This window comes from Thamnophis elegans, chromosome 6 (assembly GCF_009769535.1).
Source record: "Thamnophis elegans isolate rThaEle1 chromosome 6, rThaEle1.pri, whole genome shotgun sequence".
NCBI classification, from domain to species: Eukaryota; Metazoa; Chordata; class Lepidosauria; order Squamata; family Colubridae; genus Thamnophis; species Thamnophis elegans.
The window spans coordinates 26,974,671-26,993,733 of NC_045546.1; the positions used below are offsets into that span (position 1 = coordinate 26,974,671).

General features: G+C 41.8%; 1 protein-coding gene across 1 annotated transcript; it reads right to left on the bottom strand.

The window, feature by feature from the left end:
• Nucleotides 1–16,484: 16,484 nt before the first annotated feature.
• Nucleotides 16,485–18,666, bottom strand: LOC116509904 (cyclin-dependent kinase 11B-like). The gene is made up of 2 exons (XM_032219201.1): nucleotides 17,678–18,666; nucleotides 16,485–16,725 (listed from the first exon to the last, which is right to left on the bottom strand). The coding sequence occupies exons 1-2, from the start codon at nucleotides 18,467–18,469 to the stop codon at nucleotides 16,645–16,647; spliced, it is 873 nt and encodes a 290-aa protein (XP_032075092.1). The 5' UTR covers nucleotides 18,470–18,666; the 3' UTR covers nucleotides 16,485–16,644.
• Between the last annotated feature and the right edge of the window lie 397 nt (nucleotides 18,667–19,063).

A 19,063-nucleotide genomic window follows, 5' to 3' on the forward strand; every position in this document is an offset into this window, starting at 1 on the left:
GGCCTGTTTTTGCTCCCAGGAGGCTGTAAGGAGGCATACTAGGCCCAAAATGGGGCACAGAGGGTCATATGTGCACATGCATGGGGGCAGGGGAGCATGGGGGGGTCATGCACACATGCACATGGGGTGGGTTGTGGGTGGGTTGGGTGCGCATTGCATTATGGGTGCAGGTGCATGAGCGCTTTTGGCACGTGGCAACAAAAAGGTTAGCTATAACTGGCCTAGGGCAAGGGTCCATAGCCCCCAGTCTGTGGACCAGCACAGGTCCACCAAATGCCAGAAACTGGGCTGTGCTAACAACGGAAACCTTCATCAGCAGGATTCAGGCAGCACGCGAAACCACACTCCCTCTGATCCACAGAAAAACATTTCTCCACAGAACCGGTCCCTGGTGCCCAAAAGGTTGGGGGCCGAGTTTGGTTATCTCTTGATTTCCATAGTATATGTCTGATTGTTTTAATCTTGCAGGGTTGTCATGTTCCAGGTTCCTTCAATTAAACAATGTCATGTTTTGGGACCCCAGAATGTACCTGTAGCAGAACCTGCTCTCTGAAGTGAGGTTTTTCCTGAGATCTGGATAGCCCTATGCTGCTGCCGTTTAGAAGAGCTGTAAAGATGTGGCTCTTGACCCAGGCCATAGGCGGGGAGAATGACCCCTTCGTTCATTTCTATGGGGCCTCTATTCTTGCAATTTTTAATCTTTTATCTTCACCTCCTTTTTAACTTTTTTAATTATGATTTATTTATTTTGATGGTTTAATCTCACCATTGTTTTTGGCATTTAATGGTATTAACAAATAAACCCCAAGGCATGCATGTAAGTTACTAGCACTGCTGTATTTTGAACCAGCTGTAGCTTCTAAATTTTAATTTAATATACTTTAAATTAAATTTAACTATTTTTCATCAAGCAGTTACATGCCACCACCAAATTATTAGTGACAATATATTGTGGCTTATAACAACAAAACCATCATAATATCAAAATCAAGTTAAAACTATAACAACATTAGACAGTATAGTAGTATATTTATTATCACAGCCAGTTTGGTAAAGTTAAGACATCAGGCTAGAAATAGGGAAAGTGAGTTCTAGTCTTGCCTTAGACCAGGGGTGTCAAACTCACGTCGTCACGGTGGCGTCATGTGCAATAGCAATAGTTAGACTTATATACCGCTTCATAGGGCTTTCAGCCCTCTCTAAGTGGTTTACAGAGTCAGCATATTGCCCCTAACAACAATCCGGGTCCTCATTTTACCCACCTCGGAAGGATGGAAGGCTGAGTCAACCTTGAGCCTGGTGGGATTTGAACAGCCGAACTGCTGAACTGCAGTCAGCTGAAGTAGCCTGCAGTGCTGCATTTAACCACTGCGCCACCTTGGCTCAGTGACGTATAGGGACTTTCCCCCCCTTTCCTAAACGGCATGGGCATGGCCAGCGCATGCTGCATCTGGTCTGTGGGCCGGGAGTTTGTCAGCCCTGTCTTAGACACAAACCCAGTAGGGTCACCTCCGGCTACTCACTTTCGCTTAGCCCTAGGAAACTGTCAGTGGCAAACCACTTTTGAAATCTTGCCACAGAGAAACCACAGGACCTTTCTTGGCAGTCACCGAGAATTAGCAATATCTCAAAGACACAGCAAACATACAAAATATACTTATGAATAGCATTCAGTTGTATATTGTTCATAATTATTTCCAAAAGACCTTTCTGACTTTATTACCTTATGGAAAGCCACATTGAAGGAACAACCCTGCTTCTGAAATGTGTTTCAGGGCAGAAGTACTGTATTTTGTGATTGTAGGCCTTACTTTAGAAAATTGGGGAAACCATCAATAGCTTATGTGAGGTGGTAACTTGTCTTAATTCTTGGTGGTGGTGGATTTCAATGGTAGTTGAAGTACCTGAATGGCCAGCAATGTAGGGCTTATAAGTCAAAACTAGCCCTTTAGGTTCCATCCAGAAACAAATAAGTAACCAGTGCAGGGATGTATATAGTGTTAGTTAATATACAACCACTGGACTTAGAATTGATTAGTATATACTGTGTTTTCCCAAAAATAAGACAGGGTCTTATTTTCTTTTGACACCCAAAATAAGCACTTGTCCTTATTTTTGGAGAGGTCTTATTATTTTTGAAGTGCAGGAGGCTGCAAGCATGGTCAGCTCATGGCTGCTGCTGTTTTGCAATATTTTCAGGGAGAGCTTATTTTTTGGGGAGGGGTTATTTTAGCGCATGTGCTCAAAAGCCTGATTGGGCTTATTATTCGGGGAGGTCTTATCTTATTTTCGGGAAACAAGGTAATTATGTGATGGTTCTCAGTTACTGTAGGCAGGTCTTTGAATTCCATGAAGGACCGTGCCTGAGCATCAACCAGAGCTAAGCAAAGGACTTATGGGCCATAGCTTCCACCTGTTTATCAACAGCTGTGAATTGAGCAGGACCAAAATATAGACTTGCACCTTCAAGGGCATTAATACCCATTCAAGAAGTTACCAAAACCCACAATGAATGAACAGGAACTAGAATTGAATTACAGTCTATTTCATCTCATCTAATCTTAGGTTATAGGGGACCATATGTTGAAAGCATCTCTCTAGGTACATGGGGGTGTAGTGGAGTAGCAGCAGCAGATACTACTGATTACCATTAGCACATTAAAAGTACCAGAACTTGGACTGTTGGATGACCTCTTCCAGTGGTTTCATATAAATCTACATATGATTAAAACTCTTGTTCCTGTAACCTTTAACTGAGCAAAATGGTGCTTATAGGACAACAGTTTTTGAGCCAAGTTATCTCAAATGGAATAACTTGCAGAAAGTATCCAAAATCTGGACCCATGATTCCTGTGAAATTGAAATTTGGCAAATTTTATAAAGCATTTTATGATACAAACATTATAATAAAGCAGTTTATGCCACAATGCAAAATGTATTTATGTAAAACATTTATATAGCAGCCCACTTTGTAGAAAGTCTGATTGGCTCGCAATCAAAAGTTAAAATACATAGAAACCATATAAAAACTATTAAAACCAAATATATAAAAATCAAAAACTGGCACCAAGTCAAGCTTCTGATGTGCAGTCAGCTCATCTTATCCCAGCACTTGGGGAAAAGGCCAGTATTTGGGGGGAAATCTTTATGGAATGATAGAAAGGTAGAGGCCTGCCAAATTTCAGAGGGAAAGGTGTTCCATAAGGACAGTGGTGCCATAGAAAAGGCATTTTTCTAGCAATCATAAAACATTTACTGTATTTACTTTCAATCATGGTGTACAATTCAACATGGGCTATTTTTCAAGGCAGATTCATCTCTGAATGTATCCCAACTTTTCCATAGAGGCTAGCACATTAGAAGTTCTGTTATTGTTGAAGGCATTGTGAAATACGATAAATATATTTGAAAGAATGATCCATCAGGACATGAGTTATCTAGTATGCTACTAAAACTCTTGTGTTTGTAAACTTGAAAAGGGAAAAATTATGTAATCTTTAGGCAAAACATTTTCAACTAAGTTGCCTCAAATGGGCTAAATTACAGAATGCTTCAAAATCTGGGGCCCATGTGGAATTGAAGTTTGGCAAATTGTGTAAAATATTTTATGACAAAAATTACCATAAAGCAAATTATCATAAAACATTTCCTATGGTCAGCTCGTATGTTTGATTGTGCTGTACAGTTCAACATGATGGGCTGCTTTCAAGGCAGATGCATCTCTGAATATCTCCATGATTTTTTCAAATATATTAGAAGCTCTGCCATTGTTGAAGGCGTTGAGAACTCTGGTAGGGCAATATCTCTGAAATGATGACTTAAGTGATCATGGGTTGTCTAGTGTTAAAAGAGAGAGAAGACTAACTTTATGGAACTCCTGAAGAAAGTGACTATAGGCTGACCTCCAAACTGTTCTTGGTTGGGATTACCTACTGAAGTAGAAATGGAACATTGTGCCCCAGTCTCCAGTTCCTGAGGTAATCCAGGATGATACCTTGGTGTCAAGAGTTGAAGAGATATTTAAATGAGCCAAGAGGTATGTGTTCTGCAGCTGAATCCCTACCATGTACTTAGCAACCTAAGGGGGGAAGATCTAAGTAATATGTATGAAATACCTACGGCTCTAGAGAATCTCTCTTAAGGAGCGGTGTATTGTAGCCTTCTTCAAATGCTTTTTTCCACGTTTCTTGCCATCTGGACTGAGTGGTTGTTTATAAAATAAGATGGTAATGTACCTGCTTTTTAATTCTTACCACAGCCTCTCACATTGTGAGATACCAGGGATATGAGATATTTACCTGTCCCATTTTCTCAAGTCCCCAGACAAAAAAGAATCCCAGATAACCAGACAGATAATACTGCACTATAAACTCTATTCAGGACTGAGCAAGACTGGGGCAATTTTCTTGGCAAAATGGTAAACAAAACAATTATAGCTGCCAAACACCAGATCTTCCTGGACATCCCTTCCTAAGAGGGGATTTATTACCCTAAGCAAGGCAGCTGGTTGACAGTCTGCCAATGCAATAAGGGAGGATATATAATGATACTTTGCTTCTCTTATCATGCTGATGTAGGTTTGAACTTGAGCTTTTACCATGCTTGATAAATTCACCTTTGGACTTTCCCCTGCTATACCAAGCTTGTTTTTAGAGATTTGTGTTCTGGAACGTCTCAGAAAATCAACATGTGCTTTAATATCAGGAACAGAAAGCACTTATTCAGAGAGCAAGGTCACTGAAACATCCTGACAAATGTTTGGGATATTCATCAAGGATTGTTCAGAAGTCCAGTGGATTCCTCAGATTCCTGGGGCAAATTGTATTAATGGGTCCTTACTCTTCAGAGGTCCCAGGTGGCAGTTAAGCTTAATTGTACCAAGGAGTAAATCTGACCACAGCATTGGACAAGATGTAATACCATCCATGTTAGAGTCACAGGTCAATCACTCTGAGACAGACATGATCTCTGTATGATTGCCTGTATGAGTTAGACCAGAGATTATTTGGGAGTCATGAAGTTTAAAGCTTTGCCAAACAGGGCAAGATAAGTAAGCTGAGGAGACACAACATCAGAATTTGAGAAGATCCCAGCATTATTCCAGAGATCAGATCAACAAGCTTGGAAAGCGAGTCAACTGAACAGTATGATGGCCAGAGTACAGTACCTGCAATACTGATGTGTGTGTGTGTGTGTGTGTGTGTGTGTGTGTGTGTGTAGTATTTGTGCTGATAAATACACAAATTTTACTGTTGCACAAATGTAACACAAATGTAACACAAATGTAACAAAGGCAACAGTAAAATATTGGGCTTTCTGTCTGGATGGTCTCTTGTGACGAGCCGATGGACAGAGAATGGAAGCAGTTAGCTTCCTCCCATAATTGGGGCATACCAGGGATTGTGACGTATGTATGTATGTATGTATGTATGTATGTATGTATGTATGTATGTATGTATGTATGAATGTTGTATTTTTGCTGATAAATAAAGGGAGACTAGTATAGATCTATTTCAAGCTATTTAGCTCTCATCAGCTAGCCATACCCTTACTGGGATTCGAGCCTGTGCTATATTACATCGTAGGCAGACGTCTTAGCCATTAAGCCACAGGAGGAGAGCCAAATATTCTGCTTTAAATGGACATTGCAGCAGGTAGCAGGACCTAGATGATATTGGTTGATCTTAAAAATGCTGAACAGGATCAGATCTGGTTAAAACTTAAGTTAGGAGACCACCATGAAAGTTCAGCGCTATAGCCTAAGCTGAAAATTTAAGACATATATTTCTGAGAAAGAGAGTGATAAAATAATTGTCATTTTTGTTCCCTTCCAAAAATATATGGAAATATCCATGTCATCACTGATAACTCTAGGAAAACATTATCATTATTTTAAAAGCGGGAGGGGAATAATCTGTTTTATCAAAGCTTTCTTGACCATTATTCTTTACAGCGCAGCAGAACAGATGCATATTTCCTTTCGTCTATATAAGTCATTTGGTGCCTATGTTAGTGGAAAAATAATTGCATAATCTCGGGTTTTCTTTCTCTAAGATTTTCTAATTATAAACCATTACATTCAGAATGACATTGTGCTATGTTTACCTGATCCAGCTTTCTCTACTACCTATATTTGCTGTTTTTTTAAAGTAGCAATAATTGGGACAAATGGACATAGTTGGAATAGAATATAGGAATCCACTCAGCTTTTAACAAATATATACTACTACAAATGTGTAATATTATATGCCTTTTTTGGTATTTTCCTTTTCCAGAGATGCATATATTGAAAGCAGAGCAAACACGAATATACTTTATAAACTTTCTTTATAATTATTTTAGTTTCTCCATTTTGAAACTAAGTGAAAAGAATGCTAACTCTAGGTAACTCAGGCATTGCCTTAAAAGAAGGATGACAATGGATAGGATTTTGTATGCTATCTTGAGTAATAACTACTGCTTATTTTGCAAAAATATGTGACCAGGCACACGTTAAAACTATATTAAAACTAATCTATTGCCAATTGATCATCAGCATCTACTCAGTCAACATCTGGTTCGTAATGTTGGTACTTATAGAGCTAGGATTTAAAATAATAGAACCCCCCCCCCTTTTTTTATTTCCCCTCAGAATCAGATATGGAATTCTCTGCTTAACTTTGAAATCGATTGTCATAGGTTAGCTGATCGAGTCTGTTGCCCTTGTGAGGTAATTTACTGTAACACTCCTTCAATTAGTGGCAAGAAACTTAATTGCATTGTGTCCTTATTCCTTTAGTTGTATAAAGTAAGAAACTTCAAAACATTATGACTTGGGATGCCGTTTCCAAGGTCTCTTGAAGGAGAGCTAAAATAGTTTGCATCCATATTGCACAGCAGAAAGTAGAGGCACTCAGCAGTTCCGGTTTGCGCTGGAATGAATAGATGGCATATTCTTGGCTCCTTGGACCAAGTCTTAGTCACTAGAGAACATTATATATTTTATGGCAAAATATACAGTATTCCCCATGGTACCCCTTAGGGGATATTTAGCTACTCCTTTTCTGGTGACTCATCTATTTGGTAGGATGCTTCTATTATACTTTAAAAAATACAGTATGCAAGAGTGCTTGTAAACAGTTTCTTTCAAGGAGAATTGCATACACAACATATTTGGAGTTGTTCAGAGCAATATGCTAGCTTTCCTTTGTTTTTAAGGTCTATTCAATCTTCTGAATAGTAGTTCTGCTTTAATTTTCTGCTGGCATTATTACATGAAAGCAATTTATATGGTTACTTGATTTCGAGTTTTCAAAGAACTCAGAATGTTTACTTGGATATAAGCCGGTAAGTAAGAATTCTACCTCAGGAATGAAGCTTGGCATAGGTCAGGAATGTGTTGAGCCATGACAGGTTGTTACAAATGACTGTCATACTTGCCATTCAGAACCAAAACTTCATGCTCTTTTCATTTTAAGCTCTCTGGTAAAAAGTATTTCTCTCTAAAATATAGCCATCACATCTACTATTGCATGCTGTACAGCTTGTTCCTTTGTCAGAATTCTCCTATTTAGAATTGTTTTAAGGAGAAAACATTACTTATGCTAGGGTACCAGATTCTGGAGGGCTAAGCACTATTGGCTCGTCAGTTTTCCTGTGCACTGCTTGAAGAGTCCAAGCAATGGGTTAATTCAGTCTGGTTGCCCTGGGACTGAGGAAACTTTTTCCTTGGCCATGCTTCCTGGTGTAGCTACTCCCCACAATTTTTCCTCAGTCTGCCCGTTCAGGATTGTTTTCTGTGAGTTCCAGCTGAATTAATCCTTTTGGCTTGGACTCTCCTATATAAATAACTTTTTGCTTCAATTCTTATTTTCCTTCCTACTTTTTTTAAAATTCCCTCAAGAGGGAGCTCATGAACCAGGAAGTCCTCCATCTTTTGGAGATAAACACAATAGAGCAGGTTCCCCTCGACCAGGAAGGAAAGGGATTTTACTCCATCCTTTTCCTGGTACCCAAGAACTGGGGGTGGGTGGGTGGGTGGGGTGGAGGGCCATCTTGGATCGCAAGAATCTCAACAGGCACATCACCTATCAGAGGTTCAAGATGCTATCCCTCCAGTCTATCCTGGCGGGGATCCGCCAGGGAGACTTACTCACATCTATTGACCTAAAGGAGCCTTATCTCCACATCCACCCTCAACACAGAAAGTTTCTGCGTTTCTTTTATGCTGGCTGACACTATCAATACAGGGCCCTCCCATTCGGCCTGTCATCGGCGCCCAGGACCTTCACAAAGGTCCTGGCGGTAGTTGCAGCTCAGCTCAGGCCCATATGGCTCCAATGCTACCTGGACGACATCCTCATCCAGTCGTCGTCCAGGCAGCAAGCCTTGCAGCACCTCCGCATCACAATGAGGGCTGTCAGGGGTCACGGGTTCTCCCTAAACCTGGAGAAAAGTCACCTCACTCCAACCACTCACCTGGGGGTGGTGATGGATACCTTGTCGTGCAGGGTTTTCCTCTCCCAAGACAGGTTAGATGGCCTAGTGTCCATGACCCACAAGGTGTTGCAGGCAAAGCAGGTACCGGTGGTCCTCCTGTCACAGCTGTTGGGAAAAATGATCTCATGCATCTCGATCGTTCCCTGGCCCGACTCCATTCCAGGGCACTGCAGTGGCTTCTCCTGTCCCACCAGAGAGCCAGCAGGAGCAACTCACCCATGATGGTACGCGTCCTTCCGAAGGTGAAAAGGTCCCTCTGGTGGTGGAAGTCATCAGCTCTTCTCAAAGGTCATCTGGTCAAAGAGCCCACCAGGTTGGTCATCACGACAGATGCCAGTCTCGCCGGTTGGGGAGCACACATGGGACATCTCGTGGTTCAAGGCAAGTGGTCCCCAGCAGAGGCAGCCTGCAGCATCAACTTCTTGGAGCTGCGGGCTGCGAGACTGGCCCTCCGACATTTCCACCAGTCCAACCGACATCACCACGTGCTCCTGATGACAGACAATGTGGCCACCAAGGTGCACATCAACTGCCAGGGTGGCACCAGGTCCAAAAAACTTATGGCGGAAGCGGACACCCTGGGCCGCTGGGCAGAACGACATCTAGCGTCCATTCGTTCCGACTACATCTCGGGAGTGGACAACACCCAGGCGGACTGGCTGAGCAGGATCACCATAGACCCCGCGGAGTGGCGATTGGATCCGGCTCTGTTCTGCCAGCTGTCTCACAGGTTCGGCACCCTAGTAGTCGACCTCTTTGCCACCAGGGACAACACGCACCTCCAGTGGTTCTTCTCCTGCTTTCGTTCTCCAGGGTCAGAGGGGATGGATGCTCTCCGTTGCAGCTGGCCCCAGGGCCTACTATATGCTTTTCTTCCTCTCCCTCTCCTTCCACAAGTATTCAACAAAGTCATCGCAGAAAGGGCAGAGGTGGTCCTTGTGGCCCCTCACTGGCCCCAGAGGTAGTGGTTCGCCGATCTTGTCAGCCTGTCAGTGTCCCCTCCATGGAGGATCCCTCCAGATCAGGTCTCCCTCAGCCAAGGGGGCATCATCCATCCAGAACCCCGGTGACTCCAGCTGGCCATCTGGCACTTGAGGGGGACCTCCTGAGGGACGAGGGCTTGTTGGAGGAGGTGCTACGTACCATTCAGGCTGCTAGACGGCCTTCAACGACCAGAATCTATGACTCTTCCTGGGCTACCTTTGCCAAGTGGTATGACGACTTGCAACTTGACCCGGTCACTGCTCCCGTGTCCCGTGTTTTGGATTTCCTACAAGGGGGACTCGAGAAGGACCTTGCCCCGAACACACTCCGTCGACAGGTGGTGGCCTTGTCCACTGTTTCGTTCGGTGATCCCAATCTGCCCCTCAACAGGATTCCCAGGGTGCGCTCTTTTCTCAATGGCGCTTCCAACTTACGTCCTCCTACAGTCCACCATTATCCCACGTGGCAGCTGTCAGTGGTTTTACAGGCTCTCACTTCTCCACCTTTTGAGCCTATTCGTACCTCATCTCTTCGCCATCTTATCTTGAAAACGGCTTTCCTCATTGCCATAACATCCGTGAGACACATTTCGGAGCTGGCAGCCCTGTCCATCTGACAGGACCTGTGTGTTATCCACCCTGACAGGGTTGTCTTGCGCCTAGATCCGACTTTCATCCCGAACGTTAATACTTGGTTCCAAGTATTAACTTGGCGTAGGAAATCATCCTGCCTAACTTTTGTCCACATACCTCTCATCCTAAGGAGCACACCTGGCACAAGTTGGACATCAAGTGGGCCCTGCGGATCAACATCAGTCGCACTGCGGACTTCCGCAAGTCAGAGGCTCTCTTCATTTCATTCCAGCCTGGCTCCTTGGGCAAAAAGGTGACATCTTCCACAGTAGGCAGATGGCTAAGGGCGTGCATCGCTGCTGCCTACGAGAACCAGTCCAGAGCGGTGCCTCGACACTTTACTGCCCACTCTACGAGGAGCATGGCCACTTTGGTGGCCTGGGCCACACAGGCCTCAATTGACGACATCTGCAGGGCGGTCACTTGGTCTTTGCCATCGCCCTTTGTCAAGAACTATAAGTTGGACGTGTATGCCTCGGCTGAGGCCTCCTTTGGCAGGAGGGTGCTCCAGGCGGTTGTGCCCACGACTGAATCCCGGGACTATCCTTCTGCCCGCCCAGATGGACCATAACTTGGGTTTGTCCTGTTGCTTGGACTCTCCAAGTGGTGCACAGGAAAAAGACCATTGGCTTACCTGGAGGGTCCTTTTCTGTGCATCGTGGGAGAGTCCAACCCGCCCTGACTGATCCGTCCAGGGATTCGTGACCGTCGTGTCAACTTGACCTGACTATTTCTCTGACACTTCACGCTTCCAACCTTCACGGTTCTAGACCTCAAAATTCTGGGGAGTAGCTACATCAGGAGGCGTGGCCAAGGAAAAAGTTTCCTCAGTCCCAGGGCAACCAGACTGAATTAACACATTGCTTGGACTCTCCCGCGGTGCACTGAGTCCCTCCTGGAGAAGGGCGGCATACAAATAAACCAAATACAATACAATACAATACACAGAAAAGGACCCTTCAGGTAAGCCAATGGTATTTTTGTTTCAGTGATTACTTTTGTTTGGTTTGACCTCACAGGGTTTATTTTTCATGACGAATACTTGGAATTAAAAAAGCATATAGCATAAAATCACATATGACATTAGATGTGTTTATATATCTTGCAGCAACCTTTCTGAGTGTATCTGTAAGTTTGTGGGAAGCTATGTAAAAGTAGAAGGCAATTCTGTGGTGTTGTTATTGTTGTAGTATGACCAATTATAATGAAATTAATATGATTCATTACATTCTGAAGATGTAAATATGCAGTGATATGCAGTAATAGACCTTGATTGAATGTCAGCCAGATGATGGGACTTTTATATGATAAAGTTGATTCTGACCATGGTAGGTTTTGGCACTCAGATCTATCATCAACTACAGTTGTTAATGTGATTGTGGTCTCAATTCAAAATATTACATAGACTTTGAAGTTTTATATGATTAGTATCTAGGGTATTTGAATACATTTATATTCCAGTAGAGATGAATATTTTCTGTCATCTTGAGTATTAAACCGGGTTTTATGTGGCATGTCAAGGATCTTGCCTTAAAATGGGGCAAGGGCACTCTTCCCTTCAGTATTTCATTTCAAATTTATTGTAAAAAATACTTTATGAACAAATTTCAACTTTTCAGCTTTTACACACAAATAAGATCTATTTCCTCTACAATAAAAGGAGGGCATAATGAAGGAAACACTATTTTTCAGTGATATTGCTTGCGGTCTAGATAAAGTGGCAGTGAAAAGGCTGGCAAATGAATTTAATAAAGTGTTGGAAGGAGAGTTTGAAGGTGTATATTAAGCCCCTGCTTTTCAGAGGCTTAACAAAATTATTATTCTATATCTTTTTGTATCTAAATTTGTATTGTGTTGTTTATTTTATACATGGTCTAGAGCCTTTGGAGCAAGGCAGTTTATACATTTTTAAAACATGTACTTTACCCTGTTTCCCTGAAAATAAGTTCTTCCTGGATAATAAGCCCAATCCGACTTTTGAGCACATGCACTAAAATAAAACCACCCCCAAAAATAAACCCTCCCCAAATGTTTTTCAACGCAGCAGCAACCATGAGGTAACCACGCTCGCCACCTCATGCACCTCAAAAATATAATAAGACCTCCCTGAAAATAAGGCCAAGTGCTTATTTCGGGTGTGTGTGTGTGTGTGTCAAAAAAAAAGACCCTGTCTCATTTTCAGGGAAACGGTACATATATACATTTTGCTCCTTAAAATAAAAAAGGGAAAAGTCTTATATTTTTGTGGTTATAAGTACAAAACTTAATTCTATCTCTTCCCCTCAAACCCTACAAATTAAGTGAAAATGTTGATCTGACATGCTGGGTGGATAGCTAAGATCACAAAAATGTGCTGCATATGTGTTTAAAGATGTTCTTTAGAGACTATTTACCGAATTGCCACTAAAAAAAATTAAAATTGGCAGGTGCTTAGAAAGAGGCCTCCTCTGTGGTAGTCCCAATCTAGTGGAATTTTTTGCTTAAAGAGCCAGGCATGCATGTTTCTTTCCACTGCTCCTTTCTTGAATTCAGGAAGCTTGAATGAATGTTTTAGATATTTGATGCATTCTCAGAAATGAAGAGCATGCCTGAGGCTAGCATTTTGCTTTACATCATGCCAGCTTTCCATTTTTAAAATACCTTTTAATATAAAAGGTGAGGTGGGAAAAGAAAGCTTGAAAGGAATAATTTAAAACATTTTTTTAAACTAGCTACTAATTTTTCAGTGGGAAGAAAAAATGAATAAAATAATAGCAATTGAGAAGAAATGCTGTAAATATGTACAGTAGCTTAATTATCAGAAAGAGATGTTATGGTTTTTTTTTTCATTCTTCTTTGTATCACTATTCCTTCAAATGTTTTATTTCCTTTCCTTTACATCTGGGAAAAAGAACGGCAGTGTTATGTTCCGGGAAAATTGTAGAATGTCAAACATCTTTTCTGTAAACTTTTTTGACTGCATATTATTTTAGTAGTTCGCTTAAATGGGATGCTACACAGATTCCCCACCCCCCACCCCGATAGTAGTCCATAGTGAGTTTTGTCTTGAATGGTTGGAAGCAGTAAAGTATGTTTCTATGCAAATGCTTCTGCATACGTCAACATTATTCCTGCAGTATGTCAACGAGATTGCATGGAAGAGAAAAATTAAACATGTGCCAAAAGCTTTGCAGTAAAGCTGTTATATTTCTTCAAATTGTCATTACTATACACATTTGATGTAATCAGTCTTCATGTTGCCTGGATTCTTCGCTTTGTTAGATCAACATTTCCATAAAGGGAGGCAGTGCAGAATTGCAGTGTTCTCCTTTTTAGGAACAGGACGGGCGCAGAGTCCTTTGTTGTCTCTTCTGTGCTTTTGAATAATCTTTATTTTCCATTGCTATTTTGGTGATTTGAGAAGGAAGACTGGTTACAAGATATGCAGGTTTCTTAAAACACAACTTGAGATGCAATGCCAGAAATTTCTTATTAAAATATTATGCCTGTTGCACACTTATTACCTAGTGCTCTCCCAGGATTGGGGAACATGTTGATCTTAGATACTGTGTCATAACTATTAGCATCCAGGATGCAACGATGGCCACAACAGAAGGCCCAGAAATCTCCCCTCTCTATTCTCCTGCAGTTCAGGTTGTGATATTTCCTATTACAGGAGAATACTAAAATGGGGATGTGTAAGCAACTATCAAAATTTCTTTAAAAGGTATCATGCAGCTTTAATGTTGAGTAGTGTTTTGCACAGCCACATGTTGGTACCTTCAAATTAGCATTGACTCCTGGAATAGTTCTTGCAGTTTTCTTGGCAAGATTTCAGAGGTGGTTTGCTATTCCCTGCTTACTGGGGCTAAGAGAGAGTGGCCCAAGGTCACCTAGTTATGGTAGCTTCATATCTAGGATGGGACTCTTGGTTTCTAACCTTAACCACTATATCAAACTGGTCCTATTTGATATAATTACTGACATTTTATGTATGTTCCAATTATCTTCTCCCTTTTTAAGTTAACAAAAGTAACTTGCCTCAGTCCTAAGAGAGGAACTATTTAAACATATCAAAATGCATATTTATTTTTCATTATGCAAAATATGTAATATTTAAACATGCATATTTTATACCTTTTTTAGAGATTTCATTTTATGAATAAATATCATAAACTGCATTTCTAAATTTAATATTATTAACTGCAATTCTAAATTTAATATTATTTGGAAGTAAATTTCACAAGAATCAATTGGGAGCCACTTATAGATAAATAATTTAAAATCAAGTTTATAGCCACATTTGGTAGATGACTTCAGATAAGGCTGCATCTCTAAGCAGAACCAAGAAAATCATATTGAACTTATTAAGATTTACACCATGCTTAGATTCACAGTAGCATGCAAGCTTACTGTGTATTTTGTTTACAGTTTTGGTATAGTATAAGGCAAAGATCAGGTAGCCCACTGCTAACCTATACAAACCTTTGTTTGCCCATGTTGCAGGTAAATATCATGATAGTTATATAATCACTCAGTTGAACTGTCACTCTACAATGATGCCCTAAGATTTCCCAGTGGACTCTAATCTTCCAGTGTCAAAGCCAGGGATTAAAATGCCTGTTTAAAATTTAGGAGTGGATTGACAAGGGAAAGTAGGATTCTATTTTGTGTTACTCCAGGATGTGTCATTAGGAGTGAAATAACTCTGCTAATTGGTTCCAGATCACAAACATAATACGGTAATAAGGTAGATCTCAATCAGAAGGTCATTAGCTACAAATTTATCAGTGATCTTATCCTGTATTATTTCCAGGTGATAGTCAGAATCAAATGGTAATAAGAAAGGATCTACATTTTTCTCCGGTTTTGAGTTAATTTTCCATATGCACAAACTACTTTCTTATTTTTGTATTTATATACTCTCTTGCCAAAGTAAGAGTTGCATCCAGGAAAAATGTAGAGAGCAAGTATTTAAAAAGTGCGGCCGCTCATCAGAGATCAAAATACTTTCCCACTGGTTGAAACATATTGATGCTTAGATTAATTCCCTGCCTGCATCTAAGAGAAAGTTAATATATGTGCAAAGTTCTTTCCCATAGCCATCAAAATATGAAAACTCATTTACGTCAGACATAGAATGATTAAAAACTTGAACTGTACAAACTTTATTATTATGCAGTAAAGATTGTGTAACAGCGATATTTGAATGCTAGTCTGTTTATATAATTTTGAATAAATTTGAAACCATAATTATTGTATCAGGTCTTGCCAAATAGGTTTAATGAACTAAAAGTCCCAAATTGCTTATAAAAGTGAAGTGCAGTATTTGCTAACATTCCTATTCTTCTTAGATTATGATACTAGAGAAAGGATTTGTTAATATTTACTCTATTTGTGTTTAAACATTTGTATAATCATCCTGTTCTGGTTAGCCGGGCATATATTAAAAGGGAATAACAGTCAGAATTTAATTATATTTAATAGATTAAAAGTGATTTTCAGAATAATATTTATGATGTAATAGTGGATATAAAGAAACATTTGAATACATTTTTCAAGAAAAAAAAACTTCAGTTTTTTGGCATCTTAATCTTTTAGTACTTTATTAACTGGAAGAAGCCCTAGAGATCTCAAACAACATTTTTCAAAAAGTCTGTGAACAGAAACAAAATGAGGGGATTATTTCAGTTATTTCAGAATTGTTTAATGTGTTTTATATACACTGGTGTAAATTTATTTGAACGTAATGGTTTTTTCAGACCAAACCGCTTTCAAACAGCTGTTCTTTACCTCATAGCTTCCAAATGTGTTTGGATTATCGTTCCCAGTGATTCCAACCACTATAAAAAATAGGTTAAAAATATTCATTTATATATTCATATTCATACTCATATTCATATTCATATTCATATTCATATTCATATTCATATTCATATTCATATTCATATACATATACATATACATATACATATACATATACATATACATATACATATACACATACATACATACATACATACATACATATATATATATAGGCGAGAGTTAGAAAATGCCCCAAGGACCCTTTCGGGGGGAGGAAAAAAACACCACTACCATCATGAGAACAAAATCCCAGTTAACTTCAAGAACTACTTTTTTAAAAAAAAAGAAAGCACCTCTCATTTCTATTTATGTTTTTCCCATTCAGATTACCGGTAGTTTTTTTTCTTGTTTGTACATATGTAGAATAAAAAAGAAAATGATTTTAAAAAAAAAAAGTGAGCTGTCATGGCGTTGGACTGCGGGCTTCCTTCCACAATGTCATCTTCCTCTGCTTCATGATGCTAGTGGTGTTTTTTTCCTCCCCCCGAAAGGGTCCTTGGGGTTTTTTTTTGGATTAATTCCAATCCTTAAAATGATTCCAACTTTCTCTACTTTGATCCAGAAGCTGGTCCCAACTGCAGAGAATATTCTGCAAGAAAAAACAGTAATCGGCGTAGCCTGATGCTTTTTCGTTCCCCCAGAGAACACAAACTCCCTTCCTTCTGGGGTCCTCTTGAAAGATCGCGCCTTCGACCCCTCCGTCTTAAAACTTCAGGCTGAATCCGGGCCCTGCATCTGACGCGCCTTGGTTCGTGGTCGTCAAATGGAAACCAGTATCTTTAATGTCATCGTCTGAGGGGGGATCCCTGGAGATGCTGCCCCACTCCGGGGTCTGCCCGTGGGATCCCGAGTGAGATCCCAAGGGCAGGAGTGGGACTCCGGTCGATCTCCTCCTCTCCAGGAAGGGCCGCAAGTGGAGTCTCCCCCACCCCCCACCCAGAGCCCAGCCCAGAGCCCCGTCCCCCTTTTCTGCCCCCCAAGCCCAGAATTCATGGAGGTCCCTCTGTCTGAGCAGCGGCTCTTCCTCGGTCCCCCTCCCCGATTCTCAGCCCAAGGACCCTCGACGCAGTTTTTCCTCATCTGTCAATTTCCTCCCTTCGACTTTGGTGTGTTGGTACAAATCGTCTTTTGAAGAGAAACGCCGTTTCCAAATAAATGCAGCTTTCCCCGCCTTTCCAGATCTCTGCCTTGATTTGAAACGAACCTTTAAGCTCCATAAACCTCAGAAACGTTTCCTCCGATGAAGGAGCCGGATTCTCCCTTCCTGCCGTTTGTTCTTTGCCAGGGAATTCAAAGCTTTGCCTGCAAGGATCGTGGGAGAAAAGGGGGATTTTATGGGGAGAGAAAACCGCCCTGGGACTTGTAAGTCCTAAGAATCCAAACTCCGAGATCAGCTCCGTTCTTCTGGAGGGGAGTGGAAGGAAATATTTTTCCCCAAAGAAGAAAAAATCCATATCCCCAGATATTTGTAAGGATTTGAGCGGATTTTCTTGTAAAAGGTTTCGGTGTTATTTAGGAAGGGTGGATGGATGGATGGATAGATGGACAGTATATCAAAGCAAGCGGCTCTGGTTCAAGAAGGGCTCTGGTTCATCTCAATGGGCGGAAAGTAAGAGGGAGGGACCCTTCCTCCCTCCCTTCCATCTACTTTATTGAACTCCGTGGGAGGAAAAGCTCTCCTAGCCCTGCTCTGAAGTGAAGGAGTATAAACTATGCCATAAGGAAGTATCTTTAATGTCATCGTCACCCAGCTGACTGTACCCGAGTCCTCCTTCTGGGGGTCGCGGGCTTGTGCCTCGTTTCACACGCTGTTGTTCGCTTTTGGCCGGCCACATTGGAAACATGGAGGGGTCAATGGGCTGTGAGGTCTCACAGAAATATTCATGCTTTAAGCCGTCTTCGGCAGTGATCCTTCTCCCAGGGTAGTAGGTCAGGAATTTATTCATGAGATCAAATCCTTGATCCGAGAGGCGTTCCCAAGTCTTTAAAAACTTTTTAATTTGGTCGATTTCGGACTTCCCCGGGAAAAGCGGCTTCTGGGTTAACAGCTCCCCAAAGATGCAACCCACGGACCACATGTCGATGGCTGTGGAATATTCCTTGGCTCCGAGTAAGAGCTTGGGCGCTCGGTACCATAACGTCACGACAATCGGGGTGTACGGCTTTAAGGGAGAACCGTATTCTCTGGCTAGTCCAAAATCTCCAACTTTTAAAATCCCAGTGTGACTCAAGAGCAGGTTAGACGTTTTCAAATCCCGGTGCAGAATCCAGTTGTCGTGGAGGTGTTTTACTCCTCGGAGCAATTGAATCATCAAAGTTTTCACTTCCCCTGGCAGAAAAGGCTGCTTCATGGTTTCCATCAAGCTTTTGAGGTCATGTTCAACGTAGTTCATCACGATGTAGATCTTGTCCATGTTGCTACCGACGACAATCTCCCTAACAGTGACAATATTTGGGTGCTGAGCTTTGAGGATGGTGTTGATCTCTCTTAAGGAAGTAATAGGAAAACCTTCTTTTTCCTTCTCCATTTTTAATCGCTTCAAGGCCACAATTTCATCTGTTTTTTTGTCTTTGGCTCTGTACACCACGCCGTAAGTCCCTTCCTTGATCCGGTTCAGGCACTGGAATTCTTCCACGCTACGGCAGCCCTGAAGGGCCGGGAGATATTTGGGCAGCTCTCGTTTCAGTTCTACGGGCGAGGAGATGGGGGAGTCTTGAAGATATTCCCCTTCCTCCAACCCCTCCCCAGCTGGCACAGGCTTTCTCCTCCGTTGCCGCCTCCCGTCCCTCTCCGGACGTTCCCTTCTCCTCCGTTCCTCCAACCCCTCCCCAGCTGGCACAGGCTTTCTCCTCCGTTGCCGCCTCCCGTCCCTCTCCGGACGTTCCCTTCTCCTCCGTTCCTCCAACCCCTCCCCAGCTGGCACAGGCTTTCTCCTCCGTTCCTTCCCCCGATCTCAGCAGTTTCCTTCTCCTCCGTTCCTCCAACCCTTCCCCAGCTCGCACAGACTTTCTCCTCCGTTCCTTCCCCCGATCTCAGCAGTTTCCCTTCTCCCTTACTTGTCGCGGGTTATATAAGTGGGCGGGGTATACGGAAAACATTTTACACGATCTTGAAAACCTGC

Coding starts and splice junctions, on each gene's coding strand:
- LOC116509904 (XM_032219201.1), bottom strand. CDS start 18,469: ATGGAGAAGGAAAAAGAAGGTTTTCCTATTACTTCCTTAAGAGAGATC. Junction 16,726..17,677: donor GTCAGCTGGGTGACGATGAC/ATTAAAGATACT, acceptor TCAGACGATGAC/ATTAAAGATACTGGTTTCCA.